Raw genomic sequence first — 13,493 nt, forward strand, 5'->3', positions numbered from 1 at the left:
AGTACAATTTAAGAAATTTTTCAAAATTCGCAGTTTTACAAGAGTTATTGTTATTAAATTTTTTGTTAATGAATTCAGTAATTATCTATTTCCCACTGATCCATACCATATATATTGCTGATTCTTTTTCATGATAATAGTTAGGTAGACACAAATAAGCCTGACAGTTCAAAGTAATAAAAATTTTCAGTTGTTAAAAAAAAAATTAATTTTTTTAAAAAATTACGATTATTTGAACAATCAGGCTAAGGGGTGCCTACTTAACTATTATCATAAGAAAGAATCAGCAAAATACATGATATGGATCAGTGGAAAATAAATAATTACTAAATTCATTTACAAATAAGTTAATAACAATAACCCTTGTAAAACTTCGAATTTCGCAAAATCGATCAAATAGTTTTTTTTTGTTTTTGGGCCTCATTGTGAAGGTGGTTTGAGGCGACATCAGGAGCTATCCTGTCGTGGTCCGGAGTGCCGCGTTCTGGCATGTCTGTAGCTTCGTACACTGTGTCCCTCTAATCCCCAGCGACCACACGTGCACTACATAGTTTAGGACCGGCCGCCCAATTGCCTTTTATGTTGCCAACAACGTTTCTTTGTCTTTGCGCCAGGTGCTGCCGGCAGCGACTTGGGGACTTTGTTGGGGCTCTGTACTCGATTGACAATTTCGGTTGTATGCGCCGAGAAGTAGAGCAGACTTTCGAAGGTAACTCCGAGGATTTTTGGGTTATTCACCGTCGGAATTGGATCGTCGTCGACGTGAATCCCCAGCTGCAGTCTGACCTCTTTCGTTCAGGTGGAAAAATGGTTGCCAAGGATTTCCAAGGGGAGAGAGTTAGGCGCCTTGCAGTAAATGAACGAAGTGAGGAATTCTGTTCGTTGAGTGCATTAGGGTACGCTAGTAACAGAAAAAGCGTTACTTTTACTTGAGAAATGTCATCGCCGCCTAGATGTGCAATCTTGTATTCTATCATTCTTACTCTGCTATCAACTAACACGGGCGTTTAGTGCACTCATCGAACAGACCTACTCTGTGACACGGCAAGGTGTAGAAAAAAGTGTACAGGCAGGTTCTGCAATTCACTTCCGAGTGAATTTTCACCAAAATCACTTTCAATTCAAATTAAAAGGGGGTAGAAATTCACTCGGGGGTGAATCGCAGAACCTATCTGATAAATATTAAGATGATTTGCTAAAAGTGAATAAAATTATGTTTACTGCCGCCTCTAAATTGGCGCGTCAAGCTACAAGAAACAGACAAAAATTCTCATGCCAATACAATTTGTATGAAGCATCTTACAATAACGCCGCGCTAGCGCTGACCAAATGGAATTTTCATATTTGAAATGGCATTACGTGTTGAAGTTAGATGCAGAAGGCAGAAAGAATGAAAGAGGACAAAAAAGTGAAAGGGGAAATGAGAATAAAAACCGAGAGGAAAAGAGACAACGTCATAAATTACGCCGCGTTTATTTGGGTATAGCGCGCGCTGACGCTCGTTGGCATAGAAAAACGCATGGCTTAGCACACCAATTGAGGAATGGCAGTTATTTGAACATGTCGAAGCGTTTTTCTAAAAATTCAAAAATGTATTACAAAATCATGTTAAAATTTCGGTACAGATCTACGGCGCACCCTGTATGGCGGCTGTTCCTAATCCCATTTCATTCCAATCGAAACATCCTAATGCAACCATGTAGCCCAAACAGCTGTTCATCCAAAGCACTTGTCACTAAAATTTTTTTTTGTTATTTTACTGTCCAGCAAACATGAAGTGGTGGAAAAGTGGTTAAAAGCGCAACAAACTAGAAAATTATTGGTCAAGAGAATTCGCAAAGCTTTTGTAGGCCAACTCGCAGTGCCAGCGCAAGTTTACACACGGATAGCAAAGGAGACCAGCGCCAGTCGGGCTTGTTAAAGCGTCGCAGAGACAACGCAATTGTCCGGGTGTACATCGAATTTCTGTGCTATTTTTAACTGATTTGCATTGCCACTGAGACACTGCAGTGTTCATTGGGGATTGCTAAGCTTAAAGCGAGTAAGATTCCACGCGTTAGCATACAAGCAGTGATACCAGAGAACGTTTATAAACGTTCTCCGACAGCGTTACCTCAACCCAAATGCTCGAGTGTCAGTCGCGAAACGCATGCTTATGTACGTGACGTCATTGCAAAAGCAACAATGAAACTATTTGGTATGGTGTGGAGAAGCTAAAAAATATAATACACATAAAATAATGGCAATATAAAGTGCGCGCTTAAGTGGTGGATTTATTAGAAACAATCCTTTAAAGTCAAAATAAAAGTGTAAAGTCAGTGATCACTATTTCTCAGAGCTTAGGTTTTAAGAGTTCCAAAAAAATGCAAGCAGATACATTCGTTTTTGCGCGCTATGCACGGACTTGTTTGTGTTTATTTAAAAAACAAACACGATTCTTATCACAATTAGGAAAACAACATAATCAGCTGCATGTGCTAGGAGGCACTGCACTTGCCACCAACTTAGTTGACACAAATCTCACTGCCAGCGCTGTCAATATTACCGGTGTCTTTTGTCAGCAGCGATGCCAGCAATATCACCTCCCCCGACTCCAAAATAAACCAACAAGTCGCCATACTAACATCCGTCAGTTACATACCACTATTTGTTCGCAATCCACAACGCCGGTGCGTGGCAAATATCCCACTGATACAGTGCATGAGCCACTATGCTCTGAACGCGCGCGGGAATTGGTCTACAATTTAAAGGATTCCGAGCGAGAAGCTATTAAGGTGGCCCTGTTGAAATACGATGCTGAACGCCAACGGGCGGGATTTGAAGGTATGTGCCGGGTGGCCAAGAAGTTGCCAAAAATATTACTTAATGATTCTTAAACTATTAGGTACCTAATTTTTTTTTTCGGTATTATGCTTAGTTTTTAGTTCAATAAATATTTTGTTAATGATTGTTGTTTTTGTTGTTGTAGCAGCATACAAATTCCCAAAAGACTTTTTGGTGAGTGTTGCTGGAGTGACAGTCCTTGGCCAGATATAAATCTGGGTCGTTCCGGTTACGTAGACCCGACTGTCGTGGGAACGTAATGCTTGTTGTAGTTTTCTTTGGCTTATGTGTACAACCACAAAAAAGCATGCATCTTTTTATGATGAATCATACTTTCTAAATTGGTTGCATGAGTATGACAAGCCAAAAGAAAATATGTTTTAAGTGTTTCTCTTTAAAACTTTGAGTTGAAACGATCATCCTTAAAAACCAGCATAGGAGGATATGCAATGATTCAATTATTATTACTCTGTCTAATTATTCTTCTATTATTGAAACATTATGACATGCAGGATATTTCTATAACAAACGAAGCTCTCAAGACATTCCAATCAATTTTTGAAAAAAGTTTCAGTCCTTTCTAACGACAACACCATCACTATTTGTAATAATACGTTATGCAAAATAAAACATAGATACATATATATTTTCTTTTTTCAATAAAAAAACTGTTTGCGTCACTCCAATTCTTCTTTACTTGCAACATTTATCAACTCCATGCTACTTTGGATTAGGTGTTGAAAGTACAAGTAAATTGGCTGTTGTCTTTTAAATGTAAAATTGTCTGCTCGTAAAATGTTTCCAAAATTATTTATTGAGTAGGAAAGTGCTGTAAACATTAACTAAAGAGAGTGAATACAGACAAATAATGGATGGATGTATGTATCTGATCTGCTTGGTACCTATTTTTCGCAGCTGCGCTTGGTTTAAGATGCACGTGATTTGGAATACGTGATTGAATTTGGTGTTACTGACACGGACGCTTGGGTAGCATATGGCTGCAGATACCCAGGCACCAACACACAAATCTCTATTGTAGAATCTACATATTTACATGTAAGCTGGCATGCTTTACACTGGTTTATTGCAATACATGTACATATGTATGTACAAGTGTATGCCTTTCACGTTCACCAAATAGCCTGAATGTATTTGCTAAGATTCATTTCTTTAAATTCCGAAATTTGTGTGAAAATTTGCTTTAAATTTCCTCGTCGGCCACATTGTGTGCTGCTTATCATATCATATATTTTGCTCAGAGCGTATGTATAGATACAGTTTCTTAAGAAATAATTGATACAATTTCTAAATCTTTATTTAAATAGAATACTTATGCGTGCACATCGCTTAGAATCTGTATACATACATAGATTCATGCGCTGCAAGAATTATGCAAAACAATTTTGGTTTGCTTATAAAAATAGCTAAAATACACATTACGTACAAACATTGATTTTACATATTGGAATTTCGCATGTTTAAATAGCCATTTCTCTATTGCTCGGTCATATTATATTATACACTTAGTAGAAGGAAAGCTTCAGATGACTCGATTGAAAAATTGTACTCTACGAAAAAATAATTTTCTTATTCCGAACTTCAAACACACAAAGTTTCGGGCCTACGTTGTCTGATTAAGCTGGTCTTAAATCAGCCCACGACCTCAAAGCACACTTTCTTCAAGATTTTCGCTGTAAAGAATTTCCATTTTGTATTTGCTGAGTAAACAGTCATTCTATACTCTGTAACCAATTGTTATGCATTTGTATACAACAACCTACCCTCTCCTGTAGAATGAAGGCAACCTAAAACATCAAACAAACAATACAACAACCTATCAACCTTCCCCATGCGTAGCATTGTACATAAGTACATACACATGAACACCATATGTTCCCTAGTGGTCATCTGATTAACTTAATTGACATTTTGATCAGTTTTTTATATTTTTTTGTTTACTAATTTAATGTTTATTATTTTTTTCCACACATTTCAAACATAAACAAATTTTAGGTATTTTAGGTATTCAGTTTTATAGCCCATTAAATTTTAGTTGCATAAAGTGAAAGTTTCAAGATGATAGAAAATCGCGTTGGTTTTTAGCTTACGGTGTTATGCATTTTCTTCCATATAAAGTATGCTCGACAATTTCTTTATATAGAAGACAATTCCTAGCGCCGTCAACATAAAGAATGTTTAAAAATCAAAGCGATTTTCTAGCGACTTGAAATTAGCACTCTATCTAACTGAAATTTAATGGGGCATATCAAATTTTTTGTTTTTGAAATTATGAATAAAAAGTTTGATTTTATTGGGCGAAATTGGTAAAGATTTTTGAATTTTTAAAAATTTTTGTACGAAGTTTTAAACGTGGATTTGTGTACCTATGTTCATATATGGTGCTTGTTATATAACGTGCGAAACTTTAATAAAAAAAAATAATAATAATAAGCATTAAATAAATAATAGAAAAATTGCCTAAACTCGTCAAAATATAACTTAACTTAATCAGCTGACCACAAGTGTAGTATGTATGCAGTGTGTGCTTTTAAACATTTCGCAGCAAAAATTTCGGTTCACATGCGAATAATTAACATAAATTTAAAATATTGGACCCATTGATTTTGATGTTGCGTTTGTTTCTCAAAAAATTGTAAGGTTAGCTATCGCGACTATGCGCACGTAGGAATTTTTTCAATTCGATGAGGCCCCGTGAACGAACAAATATATTTCTCTTCTAACTCACATCAATTTTTCCTGCATATTTCCCGCCTTTACGCTGCATTGATGTTGGTATATGTACATTAGGGCGGGTCATTTTGTATGGGACATTTTTTCGATTATGCGCGTATAGCGCAGAAGAATTCTACGTGTAATTTAAGCAAATTGCGAAAATATGTTTCTTAGCATTTTGATGTAGTGTCGTAAAGAAATGCTTGAATTTTGTATAAAAACATGATATAGTTTTTTTTTTTTTTTTGACATGAGGAACCCATTTATGGATTTATGTTTTTCTTAAAAAATCAACCAGAGAGCGCAAAATTTAAAATTTTTAAATTTTTTTTCGTAACCAATTTTCGCAATTTGGTAAACGGCAAATTGATTTTACACCCACGGGTTCTTCAGCGAATTTGTTTGAATTGCACATATAATCCTCCTATGCTATACGCGCATAGACAAAAAAAATGTACACGCCCTAATGTGCATACATCTAAATCGTTCCAGTTACATAGATCCGCGTTTCGCTTGAACGTTGGTTGCATCCACGCTACTTGCATGTGGCTATAACAATTTTCTATATATATTTTAAGCTTGCAAGAGCACTTAAGTAAAAGTTATAACAGCGATAAAGGTGTCCATAAATTAGTCATTCACTGCGGTACTCAAAACTACATGGGCTGCTCGTTGTAGCATTAAGTTAATAATAAGTGACGTAAGTCCTTATCAGTTTGTTTTCTCTACGAGTAAAAGTATTTTTTTTTTTTTTACTATCACTCTTTATCTGTAAATCTTTATGCCCATACTAGTCACAGCGAATATGAATAGGTACTCTGAGATTTTTTTTTCTCAACAGAACATAATTTTCTGCAAGGGGGCTTGAGTGTGTAGGATCTGTATGCTATCAGCGTCTATTCCAAATGACTTTCGCTTTTATATTTCGCTTTTATTTCATCTGCTACATTTTTCTTCAAATTATTCCATAATTTCTTTCCTAAAACATTATTTACTGACCTTTCAAGCCTCACTAATCTAATCAGTTGTACGTAATATTGATGTTGAATGAGCAGAGGCAGGTATACCTTGTGCGATTCCATATGCAAGCTGAATTTGGTTTCACTTTTGACTTTTTTGTGATTTACATATTACTATGTTTTATTTTCATAAATTTTTCGTTACATTTTTTCAAGGTATTTGATATTGTTGTTAAGAGCGCATAAAAATACGGTACACTTGGCGAAAGCGTCAGGTGTTCCATAATTTAAGACTATCTTTTGTTAGAACAAACATTTCGAGGTTTCTTCAAATCTAGTTTATTGAAAATTGTACTGAATCCTTCCTTGCTAACAAATTAAATTTCGAGTTAGTAATATTGATCCTATTCGATTTTCGCCTTTTTGTACATGAAAGTCCTACCTCCACGGTTCAAAAGCTTGCCAATAACATAAACAGAACTTAGTAAGTTTTCTACCCAAAATTGATTACAAGTTTAACTTTAAATTTAACAAGTAACTTTGTTGTTTAAACTTCCTCCATCAAATGGCAGCCAACTACATTCAGTCCACTGCGTTTGAGGACATTGATACGCTGTCTGCGTGCGCCTTTAAGATATCTATATGCAACATAGTTTTTAGACAACTTTCCCTCATCTTCTTGATGGTTCTTTGTTTTGCTCAAGTGGACAATGTAATAGTTACAGTTTTGTATACATATGTATATATCTATGCACATTTATAAATACATACATACATATATATACGTGGGTAAGATACTTTATTGGTTTATCTCTTTTATCAGCTCTTTCTTTTCGTACAAATTTGCAAGATAAGCTGCTAGTCTGCTGTTAAACTAACAGTTTGACGCTGAAATCTACTTGTCTCATGGCTTACTGCTGAGTGGTTTTTAATACCAAAAAAGTTTTTGAGTTCCTTATTTGAATTTTTAATCCCAAGTTAATTTACAAAGCATAGCGCTCATGTCAGACAATGGAGAAAAATTGCTCAGGCATTTTTGATGGAGTAGAAAAACGTTTTAAAATGAAACATATCACAGAAGTAGTTGGGAATATCTTCATGGACCATTTTGAACAACCTTCTTGATTGTCTTACTCTGTCTAAGTTCAGCACAAATTGGGTGCCGGATATAAGTATTAATGGTTAATCATGCAGTTGTGCATGGTGTACTACAAGCAACGTTGCCAGATTCACAGTTTTAATGTAAATTACAGTTTTTTTTAAACAATCTTATAGTTCATTTCAACCAAGCCTTAACTGCAGTTTGTGCCAATTGGAAAATGGAGATTACCACTCGAAGAAGTTAATTGTTCGTACTAAAAACAAACAAACGAAAGTAAATATGCAAATAGTAAGAAATGAACCTTGCCGATCAAATCACCTCCTAGAACAAATTACAGTTTCCGATTTGAACGAATAAATTAAAATATTTCTCTCGTCTTTTCAATTCTCAAGATCAAAAGGGGCCGATGAAGGACCAGAGTTTGCTCTTTTGAAACAAATAGCCCTTTGCATTCTAGTCGCCACAGCAAATGTGGAAGGAATATTTTCTCAAATCAATTTGAATAGAACAAAAAATTAACTAGAAATTCCAGGATTCTCTGGCATTTAAAACTTTTTTTTAAAGAAATGCTTCGGGAGGTACCAAATTTGAAGTGCTAAAAAAATTAGCAAAGCAATTTACGAAAAATAATGGAACTGGCTTTCATTAATACAAAATGTTATTTAAATGTTCCCTTTTATAAAGTCTATTTTTGTTAAGTTATGTATAATTTAAACGGTGTATGGTATTTTATTTTATGAAAATGCATTTTTTAATAAAATTTAAAAACCTTAATTTTTAAAAAGTTCTTCGTTTTGAAGGAAGAAATAACGAACGGTTACCACCTCTATTTATATACTTTTATACTTTAATACAAAAGAAAATCATATACCTGACCCAAGCATTGTTCTATGGTAATTAAATAAAATTTTTTATTGAAATATTTTTCAATAGGTGCCTTCGCTTAGACATTTAAGTTTTAAAGCTATTTTAGTCCTCTTTCATTTGATAACAAACTTGTTTAATTTGTATAAGCGGTTTGTTTATTATTGGGAAAGGACTTTTATTTCGGGCTTAAAAAATATTTGGCCAAGTTTAACTGCTAAAAAAATAACTGTTATTTTCGGCCCCTGAAACAGAGTTTTCTAATCGAAAAATATTGATTTTCAAGAATTCTATATTATTTTTAAGAAAATTTTTTGCCCTACATATAAAATACATGGACAACTTTGGACGCTTTGAACGACCTCAAAATATTTTTTGATTTCAAAAAATAAATAAAAAAACAGTAGTGCAATATTTTTCGATATAGAAAAATCCTAGGCCTGAGGGCGTTAAAAGTCCGACTTTACTTTTTTTTTACCACCCTAATGTACATACATACATGTAGTATTGAGCATAAATGATTACGCTTTGATTTTTATTAAATATTTGCAAGGTTTTTAAAGTTAAAACTTTTTCATAAAAATACGGTTCATGCTTTAACCAAAACCATATAAAAAAAAAGTTCAACTTTTATACAGAGCTTAGAAAAATTTAACAAATTTTCATAAAAAATTTTGAGCATTTTAATCGTTCTCATTTCTGCTCCCCACTGCATGTTGAAAGCGAAAAATTATTTCTTCAATTGATTAAGGAGAAAATTTGGCTGATCTCGTTTACATCTAATATTAATTTTACTAACCTGCTAGGCTGTACTAAACCAACAACGACAGCTGTAATAATAATAGTTTAAAAACAAAAGTACCCAAACAGAATTTTATAAATAAAAATGACAAACTTCCGAGCTGTCTTATAATTGTTTAAAATTTTCTTGCCCTAAAACTGACTCACCACAATTTTAAAGCTTACTCACGCAAAATATTTTACATAAAACTGCCCAGTTATAAAACCAAAACGCTCGTTCACTCCTACTTCATAGTCATCAATTTAAGCTATGTATTGCACGTGATACAAATGCCAATCCCAGAGTGATTAATAGCGCCAAGCTGCATTTAAATAAAACAAAAAACACCAACACTGTTCGTAAACAGAAATCAACTGGACAAAAAACTTACATTCGCGCGTAAGCAAAAAGTGCGATAGGTCAACGGGTTATGCCCCCACCAAAACGAACTTACAAATTTTTATGCACCACAAAACTTAAAAAACACTAACCGCCATGCATGCTTTCCTCCATACATACACACTTACCTGAATGAAGTTCTTTTTTCGGTATATTTTAAGCCTCATGGAATTAATTTTTCATGCCGTTCACCGCACCATGCATTTAATCCGATATGCCACAGAAATAGCCTAACAACATCGAACGGAAGAGAAGTGCAAAGTGCTCCAAATAGCAAGTTGTGCAAAAATTTTAACTTTCAGTGCGGCAACTTTTAGTACCTATGTAGTATGTATGAATGTAGGTGGTTAAACCACACATCAACGAACAATTACCCAAGTACATGTATCGAGTAGAGTATTGGGTATAAGTTTATACGCTGTACATATGTACATCCCCCCCACATACAAATTCATTATTGTCTGCCCGTTAGAAGAATTTGCTTGCCTGTTGCCACGTACTTACTCTTGGTTATTGCTTGTGCAAATATTTAGTTTGCGAGTGGCACACGTTCGCTCATTCGTGAACTGTTTAGTTGCTTTGTGAATGCTTGCTTCTCTGAATCTATGAATGGCTTGAGCGATTTTGCGAATGTCGTTGATATTCAATTCAGGTATGCAAGTGTAGACAAGTACAGTACGCTCAGATAAATAAGCCATAGTGCATAGTCAATATGACTGGTTACTCTTACGTATGTATTTCCCATCCTCAAGCATCTTAGCGGTTATCTTTTCTTGGAAATTATCTACCTACGTCCGCTTTATTACACTGTGCAACAATTTGAGGGTCAACACAGTAAAAAATACATATCGGAGAGAAATATGTTGTTTGGGGATATATAGTAAAATTTTACGAGGAATAATAGAATATTTTAACCCGTTATCTCCCTCACAAAAGGATCGTTTTGGCCCCCTTTTTAGAAAGTCCGAATAAAATGACATTTTGAAGGTCGCTGGAGGGTTAAAATCTTCTAGAAAATTATTTGGCATAAAATTTCACTGGGGGTCCTCTCAGCCAAAATCTGTGTACAAATAATCTGTAAGTCCACAGAAAATCAAAAATCATATACTTAACCACCTTGAAATATGCAAAAAAAAAACCATCGAACACATTCTCCCAACAAAAGCGAATTGTAAAACTTGAGGCCTATAAGTATTATATGGTCTAGATAAGATAATACCCATACTTATCGGCATTTTAAGTCTCTTTGGGCCTAGACTGTAGTCGAACACTGTAGGGAAAATCTCAAGTTTTGAAATTATACAAAAAAACGGCGAGATACGTAAACTTAATTTTGGGTGATAGATTATGGATCTGTATGTATACCGTTTTTCCAGATCAGGTCATTTTCTCAAGATATTTTCATTTTTATGAAAAAAATTCAAACTTTAACAAGGAAAAAATTAAAAAAGCTAACACCTTTTTTGTAAGTTTTTCTTATTTGTATTACCAACGTTGAAAACCACCTTTGAATGGCCAAATGAAAAAGTGTAATATGTAATTTTTAGTATGAATTCGAAGCAGGAAATACTAATGTTACTCATACGCCATATCATACACCTACATAATCGTACATGGCGTATGATTAACATTTTCCATATTTAAATTTGAATTTTTGTTCATTCGCAATGCAAACATAAAATTAAAATATCTGGGGAAAATGACCTGGTCTAGACAAATGGTATACAGATCTATATCTGCGATTCAAAATTAAGTTTACTTACGTGTCTGGGCGTTTTTTTTTTTTTTTTTTGTAATTTTAGCGTCCCTGCAGTGTAATAAGCATTTATCGCTCATAGGGTCATCAAGATTTTAAGAAAAAAATTGACAAAAAGCGTACCTTTTTCTGAAAAATTGCGTTGTAAGTAATATCTGGAAAAAAGAAAAATAAAAGTAATTAAAGAATGAAAAAGAAAATTTATTAAAATTATAAATATTTTTTTATTTACGAAATAGTACATTATCGACATAATTATCGATATCGATAAATCTGCACAGTTACTTTTATATAGACGTTCACGTCATAATGGCATACATAAATAGTTTTAAAAAATTAATTCGCTTGCTAAAATTGGTCTACAAAAATACACCTAAAATTCAAAATATATTATTCATTCATTCATTAAATACCGGCGTCCTTCACTGCGCTTTAAAAGTATTTTTGTGTTTTTTGTTACCCGTTAATTAAATAAAAATTTTCATACAGATGGCAACCACCCTAAAAAATATTTTCGACAGTAAACTTTCCTAAATGGCTTCAATTTGATACCCATATTGCAATATTTAATTTATCTTATCAATTAAATTAAATTACAATTTTCAAACATATGGCAACCTCCACTTCAAAATATTTTCGGCTGTAAGCCTTCTTAAACCTCCTTCTTTTGACAGCCATATTGCAATATTTACTTTATCTTATTAAATTACTTAAAACTGCTATTTTCAAAACAGGTGGCAACTCTCGATTTAATTTTTTTCTTTCTATATTTTAAGTTAGACCTCTAGCAATACATCGGAGAAAACTGTATTTAATTTCGTGCATTAGTTTTTGAGTGATGCGCGTACAAACATACAGACAGACAGACAAAAATCCTAAAACTTATATTAATTTTTCTATAATATCTATAATGTACAGACATCAGCCTGTTACAATTTTATTATAGGTATAGATTAAATAAAAAACACTAATCTTTAATATTAAAAAATTATTTTTTGTTAAACGGCGTATTTTGAGAGTGTTTTGAGATACAATGTTTTGCCGTTATGTAGTTTTCTATTACTTCGTATTTAGTTTTGCGGTTAGTTGGTGGTGAACACAAATATCTGTTAGCGGCAGCTCCGCAAAGTGAACAGCAAAACTTATTTGCCAAAAAGGCTAACTAAAATAGCAAGTTTGGAATATTTCGGAAAACGTTTAGTTGGTTGGTTTAGCAAAATATTTCAAACTTTCATAATCGATTCAAAATTACTTTCAAAAAGTTTTTATTTGCGAATCCGATTAAAATGTTTGCTTGTTTCTCTTATTTTTTTTGTTTCAACTACATACTTACACTCGAAAAAGTTGTGTGCTTAAAGCTGCACTTGTACGTTTATACTAGAACGTACCTAATTTATACCATCAATTTGCAGAAAAGTTTCAGTCGAATTGCTCGCTTGAATAGATTGTTAATGCCAAATGTTGGCAATGGCTGGCTGGCCTTCCCCCGCTACAAGTACGCCATTTTGACACGCATTAATTAACAAAACACAACCGCAACTTGCACGACGAACTACATACATTGGTTTGCTGAAGTTTTCGCACGTTTTCTCTACTTTCGCTCCGTTAGCCAGCTGCTGTGAAATTAATGAATCGTAGGTATGCAATTTCCGTTTCCGTTAATTGTTAAGTAAACATTTTTGTGCAGCTGACACAGTTGGCTAAACGCAACTGCAGCGCACACAAACTCAACTTTTTTCGCTGTGGCTTGTAGAAGAAGCTTTAATTAAGCGTAGGTGGCGTCATTTGTAAAGGGATGAATTAAATTTTTATTCCTACTCGCTAAATTGAAGCATCAGAATTCTGCTGCCGCTGTTTTAAAGATTTGTTGTTTACTTTCCCTTATACTTCTACATAATTTTGCGTATGTTTAAGAACTCTGATCTTCTTTCGTTTCCTTTCACTTTACTCTGCAGGACCTTGTCGCTATCAAATAGATGTGAATGCGTAAATGTCCAAAACTTTTTCCATTTGATAAATGAACTCTTTCCGACATTCACTTTTGTGTCGGTGTACTTTTGCATTTCAACACTTTAC

At 34.0% G+C, this 13,493-nt stretch overlaps 1 protein-coding gene across 1 annotated transcript in view; it reads left to right on the forward strand.

Moving 5' to 3' along the window:
- Positions 1–1,740: 1,740 nt before the first annotated feature.
- Positions 1,741–13,493, forward strand: part of LOC118735822 — a 55,136-nt gene continuing 43,383 nt past the window's right edge. The window contains exon 1 of the mRNA XM_036465796.1: positions 1,741–2,823. Within this exon, the coding sequence (XP_036321689.1) occupies positions 2,364–2,823 (460 nt within the window). The 5' untranslated portion in view covers positions 1,741–2,363. The remainder of the gene's footprint in view (positions 2,824–13,493) is intronic.

The sequence above is a fragment of the Rhagoletis pomonella genome, unplaced genomic scaffold (assembly GCF_013731165.1).
Source record: "Rhagoletis pomonella isolate Grant_MI unplaced genomic scaffold, Rhpom_1.0 Rhpom_scaffold_00003, whole genome shotgun sequence".
Lineage (NCBI taxonomy): Eukaryota > Metazoa > Arthropoda > Insecta > Diptera > Tephritidae > Rhagoletis > Rhagoletis pomonella.